General features: G+C 38.6%; 1 protein-coding gene across 4 annotated transcripts in view; it reads right to left on the bottom strand.

Annotated features, from left to right (window-relative positions):
• The window catches only part of lyst (lysosomal trafficking regulator), a 323436-nt gene that overhangs the window by 30986 nt on the left and 270445 nt on the right, over positions 1 to 22005 (bottom strand). For all 4 annotated transcript variants that reach the window (XM_071391269.1, XM_071391271.1, XM_071391270.1 and 1 more), the window contains 9 exons: positions 21757 to 21945; positions 10858 to 11003; positions 8127 to 8288; positions 7929 to 7984; positions 7698 to 7850; positions 4938 to 5182; positions 4730 to 4796; positions 4467 to 4623; positions 1402 to 1542 (listed from right to left, as the gene is read on the bottom strand). In XM_071391269.1, the coding sequence (XP_071247370.1) occupies positions 1402 to 1542; positions 4467 to 4623; positions 4730 to 4796; positions 4938 to 5182; positions 7698 to 7850; positions 7929 to 7984; positions 8127 to 8288; positions 10858 to 11003; positions 21757 to 21945 (1316 nt within the window). The remainder of the gene's footprint in view (positions 1 to 1401; positions 1543 to 4466; positions 4624 to 4729; positions 4797 to 4937; positions 5183 to 7697; positions 7851 to 7928; positions 7985 to 8126; positions 8289 to 10857; positions 11004 to 21756; positions 21946 to 22005) is intronic.

The following is a 22005-nucleotide window of genomic DNA, read 5'->3' as shown; positions in this document are numbered from 1 at the left end:
AAGATCTTCAAAGGTAAGCGATTAATTTTATCGCTATTTCTGACTTTCGTGACTCCTATACTTGGCTGGAAAATGTTTGTAGATGTTGCCATGCCATTGGAAGAATCCTGGAACATATTCCAGTCTGTGCTAGCAAAACAGTCCCGTATTGCGCAAGTCACTGGTACTTCCTGCTTTAGTTTTGCCTGTAAGCAGGAATCAGGAGGATAGAATTATGGTCAGATTTGCCAAATGGAGGGTGAGGGAGAGCTTTGTGTGGAGTAAAGGTGGTCTAGAGTTTTTTGTCCCTCTGGTTCCACATTTAAAGTGCTGATAGAAATTAGGTAAAACTAATTTAAGTTTCCCTGCATTAAAGTCCCCGGCCACTAGCAACTTCCGCTTCTGGATGAGCATTTTGTTGTTTGCTTATGGCCTTCCTGAGTGCGGTCTTAGTGCCAGCCTCGGTTTGTGGTGGTAAATAGACGGCTACGAATAATATAGATGAGAACCCTCTTGGTAGATAGTGTGATCTACAGCTTATCATGAGGTACTCTACCTCAGGTGAGCAATACCATCGAGACTTCTTTAATATTAGACAACGAGCACCAGCTGTTATTGACAAAGACACCCCCCCCCCCACACCTCGTCTGACGTAGCTGCTCTGTCCTGCCGATGCACGGAAAACCCAGCCAGATCTATATTATTCGTGTCGTCTTTTAGCCACGTCTCGGTGAAACATAATATATTACAGTTTTTAATGTCCCGTTGGTAGGATAGTCTTAATCGTAGATCGTCCAGTTTGTTTTCCAGTGATTGCACGTTGGCCAATAATACAGAGGGAAGTGGTGGTTTACCTACTCGTCGGCGAATACATACAAGGCACTCCGCCCTCCTCCCCCTTTTTCTCTGCCTTTTCTTCACACAGATGACGGGGACCTTGTTTCGACAAAGCAGTATATCCTTCGCGTCGGACTCATTAAAGAAAAATCTTTGTCCAGTTTGAGGTGAGTTCTGATGTCCAGAAGCTCTTTTCGGTCATTAGAGACAGTAGCAGCAACATTATGTACAAAATTAGTTACAAACAATGAAGAAAAAACACTAACAAAACAGCTAGGACCCGTAAATGGCAGCCACCCCCTCCGGCACCACTATCACATTCTCCTACCCTCTCTGTTGACCAGGAACTCAGGGAGGTATAGAGATGTGTGTGGTCTATTCTCCTACCCTCTCTGTTGACCAGGAACTCAGACAGGTATAGAGATGTGTGTGGTCTATTCTCCTACCCTCTCTGTTGACCAGGAACTCTGGGAGGTATAGAGGAGTGTGTGGTCTATTCTCCTACCCTCTCTGTTGACCAGGAACTCAGGGAGGTATAGAGGAGTTACAGACAGGTATAGAGATGTGTGTGGTCTATTCTCCTACCCTCTCTGTTGACCAGAAACTCCGGGAGGTAAAAGAACTCCGGTATTAGCTCCTTGACGTCAGTCATGCTCTCGAACGAGGAGAGACGCCATGTTGTATTCATAGAGTGGAAGGTCCGGTCAGGGATATCAAAGCTCTGGTCTGGAACACACACACACACTAATTAAACCTGTGTTCTGATGATACAGGACCAACACAGTGTCTTTATCTTGGTGAATGAGCAGACTTCCTTTCATTGCCTTGTGAACCACCGCTTCTGCATTCAATTACACTTCTATCAACAAAGATGAGAGGCTTCGGAGGAAGAGCATTGGAAAGACACGAACAGAGGAAGAGAAATGGAAGGGGAGAAGAGGGGGGAGTCAGAGGGGGACAGAGAGAAGTTTGAGTGTGAAAAGGGGGAGAGAAAGCCTATCAGAGGAAGCCTTTGATGAATGCCTGCCATTGGATCAGATCAGTCTTAGATCAGGACGTTGTTCTCAAACACGGCTCTACAACAGCCTCAGCCTCAGGATCATGCTAATAACACAATACAGATGGCAGTGATCAGCCTCAGCCTCAGGATCATGCTAATAACACAATACAGATGGCAGTGATCAGCCTCAGGATCATGCTAATAACACAATACAGATGGCAGTGATCAGCCTCAGCCTCAGGATCATGCTAATAACACAATACAGATGGCAGTGATCAGCCTCAGGATCATGCTAATAACACAATACAGATGGCAGTGATCAGCCTCAGGATCATGCTAATAACACAATACAGATGGCAGTGATCAGCCGCAGGATCATGCTAATAACACAATACAGATGGCAGTGATCAGCCTCAGGATCATGCTAATAACACAATACAGGTGGCAGTGATCAGCCTCAGGATCATGCTAATAACACAATACAGATGGCAGTGATCAGCCTCAGGATCATGCTAATAACACAATACAGATGGCAGTGATCAGCCTCAGGATCATGCTAATAACACAATACAGATGGCAGTGATCAGCCTCATGATCATGATAATAACACAATACAGATGGCAGTGATCAGCCTCAGGATCATGCTAATAACACAATACAGATGGCAGTGATCAGCCTCAGGATCATGCTAATAACACAATACAGATGGCAGTGATCAGCCTCAGGATCATGCTAATAACACAATACAGATGGCAGTGATCAGCCTCAGGATCATGCTAATAACACAATACAGATGGCAGTGATCAGCCTCAGGATCATGCTAATAACACAATACAGATGGCAGTGATCAGCCTCAGGATCATGCTAATAACACAATACAGATGGCAGTGATCAGCCTCAGCCTCAGGATCATGCTAATAACACAATACAGATGGCAGTGATCAGCCTCAGGATCATGCCAATAACACAATACATATGGCAGTGATCAGCCTCAGGATCATGCTAATAACACAATACAGATGGCAGTGATCAGCCTCGGGATCATGCTAATAACACAATACAGATGGCAGTGATCAGCCTCAGGATCATGCTAATAACACAATACAGATGGCAGTGATCAGCCTCAGGATCATGCTAATAACACAATACAGATGGCAGTGATCAGCCTCAGCCTCAGGATCATGCTAATAACACAATACAGATGGCAGTGATCAGCCTCAGGATCATGCTAATAACACAATACAGATGGCAGTGATCAGCATCAGGATCATGCTAATAACACAATACAGATGGCAGTGATCAGCCTCAGCCTCAGGATCATGCTAATAACACAATACAGATGGCAGTGATCAGCCTCAGGATCATGCTAATAACACAATACAGATGGCAGTGATCAGCCTCAGGATCATGCTAATAACACAATACAGATGGCAGTGATCAGCCTCAGGATCATGCTAATAACACAATACAGATGGCAGTGATCAGCCTCAGGATCATGCTAATAACACAATACAGATGGCAGTGATCAGCCTCAGGATCATGCTAATAACACAATACAGATGGCAGTGATCAGCCTCAGCCTCAGGATCATGCTAATAACACAATACAGATGGCAGTGATCAGCCTCAGGATCATGCCAATAACACAATACATATGGCAGTGATCAGCCTCAGGATCATGCTAATAACACAATACAGATGGCAGTGATCAGCCTCGGGATCATGCTAATAACACAATACAGATGGCAGTGATCAGCCTCGGGATCATGCTAATAACACAATACAGATGGCAGTGATCAGCCTCAGGATCATGCTAATAACACAATACAGATGGCAGTGATCAGCCTCAGGATCATGCTAATAACACAATACAGATGGCAGTGATCAGCCTCAGGATCATGCTAATAACACAATACAGATGGCAGTGATCAGCCTCAGGATCATGCTAATAACACAATACAGATGGCAGTGATCAGCCTCAGGATCATGCTAATAACACAATACAGATGGCAGTGATCAGCCTCAGCCTCAGGATCATGCTAATAACACAATACAGATGGCAGTGATCAGCCTCAGGATCATGCCAATAACACAATACATATGGCAGTGATCAGCCTCAGGATCATGCTAATAACACAATACAGATGGCAGTGATCAGCCTCAGGATCATGCCAATAACACAATACAGATGGCAGTGATCAGCCTCAGGATCATGCTAATAACACAATACAGATGGCAGTGATCAGCCTCAGGATCATGCTAATAACACAATACAGATGGCAGTGATCAGCCTCAGGATCATGCTAATAACACAATACAGATGGCAGTGATCAGCCTCAGGATCATGCTAATAACACAATACAGATGGCAGTGATCAGCCTCGGGATCATGCTAATAACACAATACAGATGGCAGTGATCAGCCTCAGGATCATGCTAATAACACAATACAGATGGCAGTGATCAGCCTCAGGATCATGCTAATAACACAATACAGATGGCAGTGATCAGCCTCAGCCTCAGGATCATGCTAATAACACAATACAGATGGCAGTGATCTTTTATATGCCGCTGAACGAAAATAGCAATTCTTAAGATGAGAGGGGTTTCCGTCAGCTACATTAGCAGTACACATCTGTGCGGGTGTCTTACCCTGGTAGGCCAGGAACATCTTGGTGAATGGAGGCATGCGAACCAGGAAGTGTAGCACAGTGCCAGAGTTGGAGTAGTGAGATCCATAATGGTACGGCTGGACAGGAGGCATGGGGTCGTCCTCATGCGCTCCTTTACGATACTCCTCCTCCAGGTACTGGAAGAGGTAGAAGCTCCAGTTTATGCGACGTGAATACATTAGAAATACTGATCTCGTATTCAAGAGAAGCAGTAACACAGTAAGGCTGTATTGAGCGGTTTACCTTATAATTGTCCACATAGCGATCCTCCTTCTCTTTAGACTGGACTGCTATGGGCTTGTTCAGGTTCCTGAAAAAAGTCCAAAAGAGAGAGAAAGAAAAAAGGTCAAACTTCCTGTTCTCTGTTTTTCTTTGGTCTGTAGTACCAATTAACACGTCAGTTCGTTATACCACTGACCCCTGAGCTAACCGCGTTAGTACTATAACTGACCTGTAGATGGCGCTGTCCCCCAGGTCCAGTGTCTCTGAAATGTAGTCCTTCAGTATGAAGGGGAAGACGGGGTACTGCATCAGGTCGTTGAAGCTCCGCCCAGAGTGCTTGTTGAGGTGCGTCAAGTACTCAAAGTTACTGATCTGCCCCGAGCCCCACAGGTGTGTTAACGCCGTGATGTTACCATACTCCAGGAGGTTGGGAAGGTCAGAGGTCAGGATGTTGTGGTACACGTCATCGCGGAACTACGGAAACAGGAAATTTAAAATCTAGTTTTATTGCGTAAATTGTGTAATACTTTTTAAGCCATCACTTTTTTTTTTAGCTAGCTGCAGCTCAGTATTGTGTTATGTTAATGCTAGCTGATACAATCACTTTCCACTAGCATTGCTACATGCTACAAAATGCTAGCCAGGAGATTACATACTGAACAAAAACATAAATGCAACAATTTAATTACATTTCTTTATGAAATCAGTCAAATTAAATAAATTCAATCTATTGATTAGATGACTGGGAATACAGATATACAGTTGAAGTCAGAAGTTTACATACACCTTAGCCAAATACATTTATTTCTTTCATCACATTCCCAGTGGGTCAGAAGTTTACATAAACTCAATTAGTATTTGGTAGCATTGCCATTAAATTGTTTAACTTGGGTCAAACGCGTCGGGTAGCCTTCCACAAGCTTTCCATAATAAGTTGGGTGAATTTTGGCCCATTCCTCCTGACAGAGCTGGTGTAACTGAGTCAGGTTTGTAGGCCTCCTTGCACGCACACGCTTTTTCAGTTCTGTCCACAAATTATCCATAGGATAGAGGTCAGGGCTTTGTGATGGCCACTCTAATACCTTGACTTTGTTGTCCTTCAGCCATTTTGCCACAACTTTGGATCATTGTCCATTTGGAAGACCCATTTGAGACTAAGCTTTAACTTCCTGACTGATGTCTTGAGATGTTGTTTCAATATATCCACATAATTTTCCTGCCTCATGATGCCATCTATTTTGTGAAGTGCACCAGTCCCTCCTGCAGCAAAGCACCCCCACAACATGATGCTGCCACCCCCGTGCTTCACGGTGGGATGGTGTTCTTCGGCTTGCAAGCCTCCCCCTTTTTCCTCCAAACATAACGATGGTCATTATGGCCAAACAGTTCTATTTTTGTTTCATCAGACCAGTGGACATTTCTCCAAAAAGTATGATCTTTGTCCCCATGTGCAGTTGCAAACCGTAGTCTGGTTTTTTTATGGCGGTTTTGGAGCAGTGGCTTCTTCCTTGCTGAGTGGCCTTTCAGGTTATGTCGATATAGGACCCGTTTTACTGTGGATATAGATACTTTTGTACCTGTTTCTTCCAGCATCTTCAAGGTCCTTTGCTGTTGTTCTGGGATTGATGTGCACTTTTCACACCAAAGTACGTTCATCTCTAGGAGACAGAACGCGTCTCCTTCCTGAGCGGTATGACGGCTGCGTGGTCCCATGGTGTTTATACTTGCGTACTATTGTTTGTACAGATGAACGTGGTACCTTCAGGCGTTTGGAAATTGCTCCCAAGGATGAACCAGACTTGTGGAGGTCTACAATTTTTTTCTGAGGTCTTGGCTGATTTCTTTCGATTTTCCCACGATGTCAAGCAAAGAGGCACTGAGTTTGAAGGTAGGCCTTGAAATCCATCTACAGGTACACCTCCAATTGACTCAAATGATGTCAATTAGCCTATCAGAAGCTTCTAAAGCCATGACATCATCTTCTGGAATCTGGAATTTTCCAAGCTGTTTAAAGGGACAGTCAACTTAGTGTATGTACACTCCTGACCCACTGCAATTGTGATACAGTGAATTATAAGTGAAATAATCTGTCTGTAAACAACTGTTGGAAAAATGACTTGTGTCATGCACAAAGTAGATGTCCAAACCGACTTGCCAAAACTATAGTTTGTTAACAAGACATTTGTGGAGTTGTTGAAAAACGAGTTTTAATGATTCCAACCTAAGCGTATGTAAACTTCCGACTTCAACTGTACACCTGTTGCTCGCAGATACCATAAAAAAAATGGGCCTCAGGATCTCATCAAGATATTTTTATGCATTCAAATTGCCATCGATAAAATGCAATTGTGTTCGTTGTCTGTAGCTTATTCCTGCCCATACCATAACCCACCGCTACCATGGGGCACTCTGTTCACAACGTTGACATCAGCAAACACCTCGCCCACACGACGGCATACACATGGTCTGCGGTTGTGAGGCCGGTTGGGCATACTGCCACATTCTCTAAAACAACGTTGGAGGAGGCTTATGGTAGATAAATTAACATTCATTTCTCTGGCAACAGCTCTGGTGGACATTCCTGCAGTCAGCATGCCAATTGCTCGCTGCCTGAAAACTTGAGACATCTGTGGAATTGTGTTGTGTGACAAAACTGCACATTTTAGAGTGGTCTTTTATTGTCCCCAGCACAAGGTGCACCTGTGTAATGATCATGCTGTTTAATCAGCTTCTTCTTCTTCTTAAATCTAGAAAAGATGGGGAGATGCTGAACTATCAACCCTGGTGTGGAGGGCCAGCAGGAGACCCTGTGCTCTGTAGTCTACCCTACCTTGGTGGTGTGGAAGGCCAGCAGGAGACCCTGTGGTCTGTAGTCTATCCTACCTTGGTGGTGTGGAAGGCCAGCAGGAGACCCTGTGGTCTGTAGTCTATCCTACCTTGGTGGTGTGGAGGGCTAGCAGGAGACCCTGTGCTCTGTAGTCCATCCTACCTTGGTGGTGTGGAAGGCCAGCAGGAGAGTCCGTCCGTTGGTGAGGAAGATCTCTACAGCGTTGTCTCTGAGCTGCCACCACCTCTTATGGACCTCCTTTATCTCCTCATAGGTCCAGGAGAACGAGGCTGCCTCCGTCTCCCCGTGGACACTCTGTCACAACACACACACAGTGAGCAGCCAGACGACAACATCTCTGTCCTAAATGTGCAGGTGGAGAGAAAGGGTTACCTGGTTGTCATGGGCGTCAGCTGCGTTATCCTCCACGAAGTACATCCCAGACTTCCCTGTGAATGCAGAGGGTCAAAAGGTCACTGTGTGAGAAGAGCACACACACACCAGTAAATAGAGGCTTAGGCAGCCTCAATGGGACCTTGTCCAGAGCAAACTGACTGGACAATAAAGCTAGGAGGGGGTGTGGTCTCCTACCCAGTAGCAGCTCTCCGGAGGTCTCTCTAGAGGGAGCGACACTGATGCAGCGTCTGGTGAATCTGATTGGTTCGCTGGTGGCCTTGTCTTTCACCGTGGAGGAGAAGGAGGAGTGGGTCTTATCCTCAAACAGGAAGGATAGTGGAGCCCGCGCTGCCGGGTCTGAAAGGAGAGATAGACAGACAGGGTCAAACAGGAAGGACAGTGGAGCCCACGCTGCCGGGTCTGAAAGGAGAGATAGACAGACAGACAGGAACAGACAGGGTCAGACAGGATCAGACAGACAGGTCAGACGGGATCAGACAGACGGGATCAGACAGACGGGATCAGACAGACAGGATCAGACCGGGTCAGACAGACGGGATCAGACAGACAGGGTCAGACAGACAGGGTCTGACAGACAGGGTCAGACCAGGGCAGATATGATCAGACCGGGATCAGACAGACAGGGTCAGAGAGACGGGATCAGACAGACGGGATCAGACCGGGTCAGACAGGGTCAGACCGGGTCAGACAGACGGGATCAGACAGACAGGATCAGAGACAGGGTCAGAGATGGGATCAGACAGGTGGGATCAGACAGGTGGGATCAGACAGGATCAGACAGGGTCAGACCGGGTCAGACAGATGGGATCAGACAGACGGGATCAGACAGGTGGGATCAGACCGGGTCAGACAGACGGGATCAGACAGACAGGATCAGACAGACAGGATCAGACAGGGTCAGACAGACGGGATCAGACAGGATCAATACGCTGGATTAAATCATAGCGGGTTTCCAGATAGTGCTCTCATAAGCGAAAATTAAGAAAAAAATGAAAAGCTCTTTATTGCAGCTGTTAGAATGTCATCCCTAGTGGTGCTGAAGATCAGACTGACTAATCATTATTATTAAGATCAGACTGACTAATCATTATTATTAAGATCAGACTGACTAATCATTATTATTAAGGTCAGACTGACTAATCATTATTATTAAGGTCAGACTGACCAATCATTATTATTAAGATCAGACTGACTAATCATTATTATTAAGATCAGACTGACTAATCATTATTATTAAGATCAGACTGACTAATCATTATTATTAAGATCAGACTGACTAATCATTATTATTAAGATCAGACTGACTAATCATTATTATTAAGATCAGACGAACCAATCATTATTACTAAGATCAGACTGACCAATCATTATTATTAAGATCAGACTGACTAATCATTATTATTAAGATCAGACTTACTAATCATTATTATTAAGATCAGACTGACTAATCATTATTATGAAGATCAGACTGACTAATCATTATTATGAAGATCAGATTGACTAATCATTATTATTAAGATCAGACTGACCAATCATTATTATTACTAGATTTTGCTGACCAATCATTATTATTAAGATCAGGCTGACTAATCATTATTATTAAGATCAGACTGACTAATCATTATTATTAAGATCAGACTGACTAATCATTATTATGAAGATCAGACTGACTAATCATTATTATGAAGATCAGACTGACTAATCATTATTATGAAAATCAGACTGACTAATCATTATTATGAAGATCAGACTGACTAATCATTATTATTAAGATCAGACTGACCAATCATTATTATTACTAGATTTTGCTGACCAATCATTATTATTAAGATCAGACTGACTAATCATTATTATTAAGATCAGACTTACTAATCATTATTATTAAGATCAGACTGACTAATCATTATTATGAAGATCAGACTGACTAATCATTATTATGAAGATCAGATTGACTAATCATTATTATTAAGATCAGACTGACCAATCATTATTATTACTAGATTTTGCTGACCAATCATTATTATTAAGATCAGACTGAATAATCATTATTATTAAGATCAGACTGACTAATCATTATTATTAAGATCAGACTGACTAATCATTATTATGAAGATCAGACTGACTAATCATTATTATGAAGATCAGACTGACTAATCATTATTATGAAAATCAGACTGACTAATCATTATTATGAAGATCAGACTGACTAATCATTATTATTAAGATCAGACTGACCAATCATTATTATTACTAGATTTTGCTGACCAATCATTATTATGAAGATCAGACTGACTAATCATTATTATTAAGATCAGACTGACCAATCATTATTATTAAGATCAGACTGACTAATCATTATTATGAAGATCAGACTGACTAATCATTATTATGAAGATCAGACTGACTAATCATTATTATGAAGATCAGACTGACTAATCATTATTATGAAGATCAGACTGACCAATCATTATTATTACTAGATTTTGCTGACCAATCATTATTATTACTAGATTTTGCTGACCAATCATTATTATTAAGATCAGACTGACTAATCATTATTATTAAGATCAGACTGACCAATCATTATTATTAAGATCAGACTGACTAATCATTATTATTAAGATCAGACTGACTAATCATTATTATTAAGATCAGACTGACTAATCATTATTATTAAAATCAGACTGACCAATCATTATTATTAAGATCAGACTGACTAATCATTATTATTAAGATCAGACTGACTAATCATTATTATTAAGATCAGACTGACTAATCATTATTATTACTAGATTTAAAATGTATGTCTGGCTTGCGTCGGTCTTTGGACAGGTACTTGTTGGGGATGGTGAGGGTTAGGGGTTATGGGTTAGGGGTTATGGGTTATGGGTTAGGGTCAACGTACCGTCTGGCTTGCGTCTGTCTTTGAGCAGGTACTTGTTGGGGATGGTGAGGTAACACCTCTGCAGCCGTCTCCTCTCCCTGTTGGGTCCCTCTGTAGGGTCCAGCTGCCAGGAAGTAGGGTACGACATCTGGTCATACCACACAGCACTGAAAAACACATCAAATAGTATTAGCAACCAGTCACTCTATTATAAACTGGTTACCAACATTATAAACTGGTTACCAACATTATAAACTGGTTACCAACATTATAAACTGGTTCCCAACATTATAAACTGGTTACCAACATTATAAACTGGTTACCAACATTATTAGAAAAGTAAACAAGTCATTATATTATAAACTGGTTACCAACATTATAAACTGGTTACCAACATTATAAACTGGTTACCAACATTATTAGAACAGTAAACAAGTCATTCTATTATAAACTGGTTACCAACATTATAAACTGGTTAATAACATTATAAACTGGTTACCAACATTATAAACTGGTTACCAACATTATAAACTGGTTACCAACATTATAAACTGGTTCCCAACATTATAAACTGGTTACCAACATTATAAACTGGTTACCAACATTATTAGAACAGTAAACAAGTCATTATATTATAAACTGGTTACCAACATTATAAACTGGTTCCCAACATTATAAACTGGTTACCAACATTATAAACTGGTTACCAACATTATTAGAACAGTAAACAAGTCATTCTATTATAAACTGGTTACCAACATTATAAACTGGTTAATAACATTATAAACTGGTTACCAACATTATAAACTGGTTACCAACATTATAAACTGGTTACCAACATTATAAACTGGTTACCAACATTATAAACTGGTTACCAACATTATAAACTGGTTACCAACATTATAAACTGGTTACCAACATTATAAACTGGTTACCAACATTATTAGAACAGTAAACAAGTCATTATATTATAAACTGGTTACCAACATTATAAACTGGTTACCAACATTATTAGAACAGTAAACAAGTCATTATATTATAAACTGGTTACCAACATTATAAACTGGTTACCAACATTATAAACTGGTTACCAACATTATAAACTGGTTACCAACATTATAAACTGGTTACCAACATTATAAACTGGTTACCAACATTATTAGAACAGTAAACTAGTCATTCTATTATAAACTGGTTACCAACATTATAAACTGGTTACCAACATTATAAACTGGTTACCAACATTATAAACTGATTACCAACATTATAAACTGGTTACCAACATTATTAGAACAGTAAACAAGTCATTCTATTATAAACTGGTTACCAACATTATAAACTGGTTACCAACATTATAAACTGGTTACCAACATTATAAACTGGTTACCAACATTATAAACTGGTGACCAACATTATAAACTGGTTACCAACATTATTAGAACAGTAAACTAGTCATTCTATTATAAACTGGTTACCAACATTATAAACTGGTTACCAACATTATAAACAGGTTAGCAACATTATAAACTGGTTACCAACATTATAAACTGGTTACCAACATTATAAACTGGTTACCAACATTATTAGAACAGTAAACAAGTCATTATATTATAAACTGGTTACCAACATTATAAACTGGTTACCAACATTATAAACTGGTTACCAACATTATAAACTGGTTACCAACATTATAAACTGGTTACCAACATTATTAGAACAGTAAACAAGTCATTCTATTATAAACTGGTTACCAACATTATAAACTGGTTACCAACATTATAAACTGGTTACCAACATTATTAGAACAGTAAACTAGTCATTCTATTATAAACTGGTTACCAACATTATAAACTGGTTACCAACATTATAAACTGGTTACCAACATTATAAACTGGTTACCAACATTATTAGAACAGTAAACAAGTCATTCTATTATAAACTGGTTACCAACATTATAAACTGGTTACCAACATTATAAACTGGTGACCAACATTATAAACTGGTTACCAACATTATAAACTGGTTACCAACATTATAAACTGGTTACCAACATTATAAATTGGTTACCAACATTATAAACCGGTTACCAACATTATAAACTGGTTACCAACATTATTAACTGGTTACCAACATTATAAACTGGTTACCAACATTATAAACTGGTTACCAACATTATAAACTGGTTACCAACATTATAAACTGGTTACCAACATTATAAACTGGTTACCAACATTATTAACTGGTTACCAACATTATAAACTGGTTACCAACATTATTAACTGGTTACCAACATTATAAACTGGTTACCAACATTATAAACTGGTTACCAACATTATAAACTGGTTACCAACATTATAAACTGGTTACCAACAATATAAACTGGTTACCAACATTATAAACTGGTTACCAACATTATAAACTGGTTACCAACATTATTAGAACAGTAAACAAGTCAATATATTATAAACTGGTTACCAACATTATAAACTGGTTACCAACATTATAAACTGGTTACCAACATTATAAACTGGTTACCAACATTATAAACTGGTTACCAACATTATTAACTGGTTACCAACATTATAAACTGGTTACCAACATTATAAACTGGTTACCAACATTATAAACTGGTTACTAACATTATAAACTGGTTACCAACATTATTAGAACAGTAAACAAGTCATTCTATTATAAACTGGTTACCAACATTATAAACTGGTTACCAACATTATTAACTGGTTACCAACATTATAAACTGGTTACCAACATTATAAACTGGTTACCATCATTATAAACTGGTTACCATCATTATAAACTGGTTACCATCATTATAAACTGGTTACCATCATTATAAACTGGTTACCAACATTATAAACTGGTTACCAACATTATAAACTGGTTACCAACATTATAAACTGGTTACCAACATTATAAACTGATTACCAACATTATAAACTGATTACCAACATTATTAGAACAGTAAACAAGTCATTCTATTATAAACTGGTTACCAACATTATAAACTGGTTACCAACATTATAAACTGGTTACCAACATTATAAACTGGTTCCCAACATTATAAACTGGTTCCCAACATTATAAACTGGTTACCAACATTATAAACTGGTTACCAACATTATTAGAAGAGTAAACAAGTCATTCTATTATAAACTGGTTACCAACATTATAAACTGGTTACCAACATTATAAACTGGTTACCAACATTATAAACTGGTTACCAACATTATAAACTGGTTACCAACATTATTAACTGGTTACCAACATTATAAACTGGTTACCAACATTATAAACTGGTTACCAACATTATAAACTGGTTCCCAACATTATAAACTGGTTCCCAACATTATAAACTGGTTCCCAACATTATAAACTGGTTCCCAACATTCTAAACTGGTTCCCAACATTCTAAACTGGTTACCAACATTATAAACTGGTTACCAACATTATAAACTGGTTACCAACATTATTAGAACAGTAAACAAGTCATTCTATTATAAACTGGTTACCAACATTATAAACTGGTTACCAACATTATAAACTGGTTACCAACATTATAAACTGGTTACCAACATTATAAACTGGTTACCAACATTATTAGAACAGTGAACAAGTCATTATATTATAAACTGGTTACCAACATTATAAACTGGTTACCAACATTATAAACTGGTTACCAACATTATAAACTGGTTACCAACATTATAAACTGGTTACCAACATTATAAACTGGTTACCAACATTATAAACTGGTTACCAACATTATAAACTGATTACCAACATTATAAACTGGTTACCAACATTATTAGAACAGTAAACAAGTCATTATATTATAAACTGGTTACCAACATTATAAACTGGTTACCAACATTATAAACTGGTTACCAACATTATAAACTGGTTACCAACATTATAAACTGGTTCCCAACATTATAAACTGGTTACCAACATTATAAACTGGTTACCAACATTATAAACTGGTTACCAACATTATAAACTGGTTACCAACATTATAAACTGGTTACCAACATTATTAGAACAGTAAACAAGTCATTCTATTATAAACTGGTTACCAACATTATAAACTGGTTACCAACATTATAAACTGGTTACCAACATTATAAACTGGTTACCAACATTAAACTGGTTACCAACATTATAAACTGGTTACCAACATTATAAACTGGTTACCAACATTATAAACTGGTTACCAACATTATAAACTGGTTACCAACATTATAAACTGGTTACCAACATTATTAACTGGTTACCAACATTATAAACTGGTTACCAACATTATTAACTGGTTACCAACATTATAAACTGGTTACCAACATTATAAACTGGTTACCAACATTATAAACTGGTTACCAACATTATAAACTGGTTACCAACAATATAAACTGGTTACCAACATTATAAACTGGTTACCAACATTATAAACTGGTTACCAACATTATTAGAACAGTAAACAAGTCAATATATTATAAACTGGTTACCAACATTATAAACTGGTTACCAACATTATAAACTGGTTACCAACATTATAAACTGGTTACCAACATTATAAACTGGTTACCAACATTATTAACTGGTTACCAACATTATAAACTGGTTACCAACATTATAAACTGGTTACCAACATTATAAACTGGTTACTAACATTATAAACTGGTTACCAACATTATTAGAACAGTAAACAAGTCATTATATTATAAACTGGTTACCAACATTATAAACTGGTTACCAACATTATTAACTGGTTACCAACATTATAAACTGGTTACCAACATTATAAACTGGTTACCAACATTATAAACTGGTTACCATCATTATAAACTGGTTACCATCATTATAAACTGGTTACCATCATTATAAACTGGTTACCAACATTATAAACTGGTTACCAACATTATAAACTGGTTACCAACATTATAAACTGGTTACCAACATTATAAACTGATTACCAACATTATAAACTGATTACCAACATTATTAGAACAGTAAACAAGTCATTCTATTATAAACTGGTTACCAACATTATAAACTGGTTACCAACATTATAAACTGGTTACCAACATTATAAACTGGTTCCCAACATTATAAACTGGTTCCCAACATTATAAACTGGTTCCCAACATTATAAACTGGTTACCAACATTATAAACTGGTTACCAACATTATTAGAACAGTAAACAAGTCATTCTATTATAAACTGGTTACCAACATTATAAACTGGTTACCAACATTATAAACTGGTTACCAACATTATAAACTGGTTACCAACATTATAAACTGGTTACCAACATTATTAACTGGTTACCAACATTATAAACTGGTTACCAACATTATAAACTGGTTACCAACATTATAAACTGGTTCCCAACATTATAAACTGGTTCCCAACATTATAAACTGGTTCCCAACATTATAAACTGGTTCCCAACATTCTAAACTGGTTCCCAACATTCTAAACTGGTTACCAACATTATAAACTGGTTACCAACATTATAAACTGGTTACCAACATTATTAGAACAGTAAACAAGTCATTCTATTATAAACTGGTTACCAACATTATAAACTGGTTACCAACATTATAAACTGGTTACCAACATTATAAACTGGTTACCGACATTATAAACTGGTTACCAACATTATTAGAACAGTGAACAAGTCATTATATTATAAACTGGTTACCAACATTATAAACTGGTTACCAACATTATAAACTGGTTACCAACATTATAAACTGGTTACCAACATTATAAACTGGTTACCAACATTATAAACTGGTTACCAACATTATAAACTGGTTACCAACATTATAAACTGATTACCAACATTATAAACTGGTTACCAACATTATTAGAACAGTAAACAAGTCATTATATTATAAACTGGTTACCAACATTATAAACTGGTTACCAACATTATAAACTGGTTACCAACATTATAAACTGGTTACCAACATTATAAACTGGTTCCCAACATTATAAACTGGTTACCAACATTATAAACTGGTTACCAACATTATAAACTGGTTACCAACATTATAAACTGGTTACCAACATTATAAACTGGTTACCAACATTATAAACTGGTTACCAACATTATTAGAACAGTAAACAAGTCATTCTATTATAAACTGGTTACCAACATTATAAACTGGTTACCAACATTATAAACTGGTTACCAACATTATAAACTGGTTACCAACATTAAACTGGTTACCAACATTATAAACTGGTTACCAACATTATAAACTGGTTACCAACATTATAAACTGGTTACCAACATTATTAACTGGTTACCAACATTATTAACTGGTTACCAACATTATAAACTGGTTACCAACATTATAAACTGGTTACCAACATTATAAACTGGTTACCAACATTATAAACTGGTTCCCAACATTATAAACTGGTTCCCAACATTATAAACTGGTTACCAACATTATAAACTGGTTACCAACATTATTAGAACAGTAAACAAGTCATTATATTATAAACTGGTTACCAACATTATAAACTGGTTACCAACATTATAAACTGGTTACCAACATTATAAACTGGTTACCAACATTATAAACTGGTTACCAACATTATTAACTGGTTACCAACATTATAAACTGGTTACCAACATTATAAACTGGTTACCAACATTATAAACTGGTTACTAACATTATAAACTGGTTACCAACATTATTAGAACAGTAAACAAGTCATTATATTATAAACTGGTTCCAACATTATAAACTGGTTACCAACATTATTAACTGGTTACCAACATTATAAACTGGTTACCAACATTATAAACTGGTTACCAACATTATAAACTGGTTACCAACATTATAAACTGGTTACCATCATTATAAACTGGTTACCATCATTATAAACTGGTTACCAACATTATAAACTGGTTACCAACATTATAAACTGGTTACCAACATTATAAACTGGTTACCAACATTATAAACTGATTACCAACATTATAAACTGATTACCAACATTATTAGAACAGTAAACAAGTCATTCTATTATAAACTGGTTACCAACATTATAAACTGGTTCCCAACATTATAAACTGGTTCCCAACATTATAAACTGGTTCCCAACATTATAAACTGGTTCCCAACATTATAAACTGGTTACCAACATTATAAACTGGTTACCAACATTATAAACTGGTTACCAACATTATAAACTGGTTACCAACATTATAAACTGGTTACCAACATTATTAGAACAGTAAACAAGTCATTCTATTATAAACTGGTTACCAACATTATAAACTGGTTACCAACATTATAAACTGGTTACCAACATTATAAACTGGTTACCAACATTATAAACTGGTTACCAACATTATAAACTGGTTACCAACATTATAAACTGGTTACCAACATTATAAACTGGTTCCCAACATTATAAACTGGTTCCCAACATTATAAACTGGTTCCCAACATTATAAACTGGTTCCCAACATTCTAAACTGGTTACCAACATTCTAAACTGGTTACCAACATTATAAACTGGTTACCAACATTATAAACTGGTTACCAACATTATTAGAACAGTAAACAAGTCATTCTATTATAAACGGGTTACCAACATTATAAACTGGTTACCAACATTATAAACTGGTTACCAACATTATAAACTGGTTACCAACATTATAAACTGGTTACCAACATTATAAACTGGTTACCAACATTATTAGAACAGTGAACAAGTCATTATATTATAAACTGGTTACCAACATTATAAACTGGTTACCAACATTATAAACTGGTTACCAACATTATAAACTGGTTACCAACATTATAAACTGATTACCAACATTATAAACTGGTTACCAACATTATTAGAACAGTAAACAAGTCATTCTATTATAAACTGGTTACCAACATTATAAACTGGTTACCAACATTATAAACTGGTTACCAACATTATAAACTGGTTACCAACATTATAAACTGGTTCCCAACATTATAAACTGGTTACCAACATTATAAACTGGTTACCAACATTATAAACTGGTTACCAACATTATAAACTGGTTACCAACATTATAAACTGGTTACCAACATTATTAGAACAGTAAACAAGTCATTCTATTATAAACTGGTTACCAACATTATAAACTGGTTACCAACATTATAAACTGGTTACCAACATTAAACTGGTTACCAACATTATAAACTGGTTACCAACATTATAAACTGGTTACCAACATTATAAACTGGTTACCAACATTATTAACTGGTTACCAACATTATTAACTGGTTACCAACATTATAAACTGGTTACCAACATTATAAACTGGTTACCAACATTATAAACTGGTTCCCAACATTATAAACTGGTTCCCAACATTATAAACTGGTTCCCAACATTATAAACTGGTTACCAACATTATAAACTGGTTACCAACATTATTAGAACAGTAAACAAGTCATTCTATTATATAAACTGGTTACCAACATTATAAACTGGTTCCCAACATTATAAACTGATTCCCAACATTATAAACTGGTTACCAACATTATAAACTGGTTACCAACATTATAAACTGGTTACCAACATTATAAACTGGTTACCAACATTATAAACTGGTTACCAACATTATAAACTGGTTACCAACATTATAAACTGGTTACCAACATTATTAGAACAGTAAACAAGTCATTCTATTATAAACTGGTTACCAACATTATAAACTGGTTACCAACATTATAAACTGGTTACCAACATTATAAACTGGTTACCAACATTATAAACTGGTTACCAACATTATAAACTGGTTACCAACATTATAAACTGGTTACCAACATTATTAACTGGTTACCAACATTATAAACTGGTTACCAACATTATAAACTGGTTACCAACATTATAAACTGGTTCCCAACATTATAAACTGGTTCCCAACATTATAAACTGGTTCCCAACATTATAAACTGGTTCCCAACATTATAAACTGGTTACCAACATTATTAGAACAGTAAACAAGTCATTCTATTATAAACTGGAGTATAACTCTCCTCCCCCAGTACTCACCGGTCCTGTGTGAGTTGTTCAGTGTAACTCTCCTCCCCCAGTACTCACCGGTCCTGTGTGAGTTGTTCAGTATAACTCTCCTCCCCCAGTACTCACCGGTCCTGTGTGAGTTGTTCAGTGTAACTCTCCTCCCCCAGTACTCACCGGTCCTGTGTGAGTTGTTCAGTGTAACTCTCCTCCCCAGTACTCACCGGTCCTGTGTGAGTTGTTCAGTGTAACTCTCCTCCCCAGTACTCACCGGTCCTGTGTGAGTTGTTCAGTGTAACTCTCCTCCCCAGTACTCACCGGTCGTGGGTGAGTTGTTCAGTGTAACTCTCCTCCCCAGTACTCACCGGTCGTGGGTGAGTTGTTCAGTGTAACTCTCCTCCCCAGTACTCACCGGTCGTGGGTGAGTTGTTCAGTATAACTCTCCTCCCCAGTACTCACCGGTCCTGTGTGAGTTGTTCAGTGTAACTCTCCTCCCCCAGTACTCACCGGTCGTGGGTGAGTTGTTCAGTATAACTCTCCTCCCCAGTACTCACCGGTCGTGGGTGAGTTGTTCAGTGTAACTCTCCTCCCCCAGTACTCACCGGTCGTGGGTGAGTTGTTCAGTATAACTCTCCTCCCCAGTACTCACCGGTCCTGTGTGAGTTGTTCAGTGTAACTCCCCTCCCCCAGTACTCACCGGTCGTGGGTGAGTTGTTCAGTGTAACTCTCCTCCCCCAGTACTCACCGGTCCTGTGTGAGTTGTTCAGTGTAACTCTCCTCCCCAGTACTCACCGGTCGTGGGTGAGTTGTTCAGTATAACTCTCCTCCCCAGTACTCACCGGTCCTGTGTGAGTTGTTCAGTATAACTCTCCTCCCCAGTACTCACCGGTCCTGTGTGAGTTGTTCAGTGTAACTCTCCTCCCCAGTACTCACCGGTCGTGGGTGAGTTGTTCAGTGTAACTCTCCTCCCCCAGTACTCACCGGTCGTGGGTGAGTTGTTCAGTGTAACTCTCCTCCCCAGTACTCACCGGTCCTGTGTGAGTTGTTCAGTGTAACTCCCCTCCCCCAGTACTCACCGGTCGTGGGTGAGTTGTTCAGTGTAACTCTCCTCCCCAGTACTCACCGGTCCTGTGTGAGTTGTTCAGTATAACTCTCCTCCCCAGTACTCACCGGTCGTGGGTGAGTTGTTCAGTGTAACTCTCCTCCCCAGTACTCACCGGTCCTGTGTGAGTTGTTCAGTGTAACTCCCCTCCCCCAGTACTCACCGGTCGTGGGTGAGTTGTTCAGTGTAACTCTCCTCCCCCAGTACTCACCGGTCCTGTGTGAGTTGTTCAGTGTAACTCTCCTCCCCAGTACTCACCGGTCGTGGGTGAGTTGTTCAGTATAACTCTCCTCCCCAGTACTCACCGGTCCTGTGTGAGTTGTTCAGTGTAACTCCCCTCCCCCAGTACTCACCGGTCCTGTGTGAGTTGTTCAGTGTAACTCCCCTCCCCCAGTACTCACCGGTCGTGGGTGAGTTGTTCAGTATAACTCTCCTCCCCAGTACTCACTGGTCCTGTGTGAGTTGTTCAGTGTAACTCCCCTCCCCCAGTACTCACCGGTCCTGTGTGAGTTGTTCAGTGTAACTCTCCTCCCCCAGTACTCACCGGTCCTGTGTGAGTTGTTCAGTGTAACTCCCCTCCCCCAGTACTCACCGGTCCTGTGTGAGTTGTTCAGTGTAACTCTCCTCCCCCAGTACTCACCGGTCCTGTGTGAGTTGTTCAGTGTAACTCCCCTCCCCCAGTACTCACCGGTCCTGTGTGAGTTGTTCAGTGTAACTCTCCTCGCCCAGTACTCACCAGTCGTGTGTGAGTTGCTGCCCCAGTACTCACCGGTCGTGTGTGAGTTGCTGCACCAGTTCCTGCCAGTGTCTTGAGGCGCTGAGGTCTATCTTATAGAGTCCTCTGATGTGCTGGATCACTTTCTTCCTCTCCATACCCTGTCTCAGTGACACATTCTGGGTGATGTCGGCTGCGATCTTAGAGATGTCCTTGGACTTACCGTCCAGACGCTGGATCAGACTGGAGAAAGGAGAGAGACGGACAATACATTGGTTTGAAACATTGTCAGTTAGAATCCTT

The sequence above is a fragment of the Salvelinus alpinus genome, chromosome 3 (assembly GCF_045679555.1).
Source record: "Salvelinus alpinus chromosome 3, SLU_Salpinus.1, whole genome shotgun sequence".
Classification (NCBI taxonomy): Eukaryota; Metazoa; Chordata; class Actinopteri; order Salmoniformes; family Salmonidae; genus Salvelinus; species Salvelinus alpinus.
Note: the sequence above shows the minus strand (reverse complement) of the source record. Positions and strands in the feature narration are given on the sequence as shown.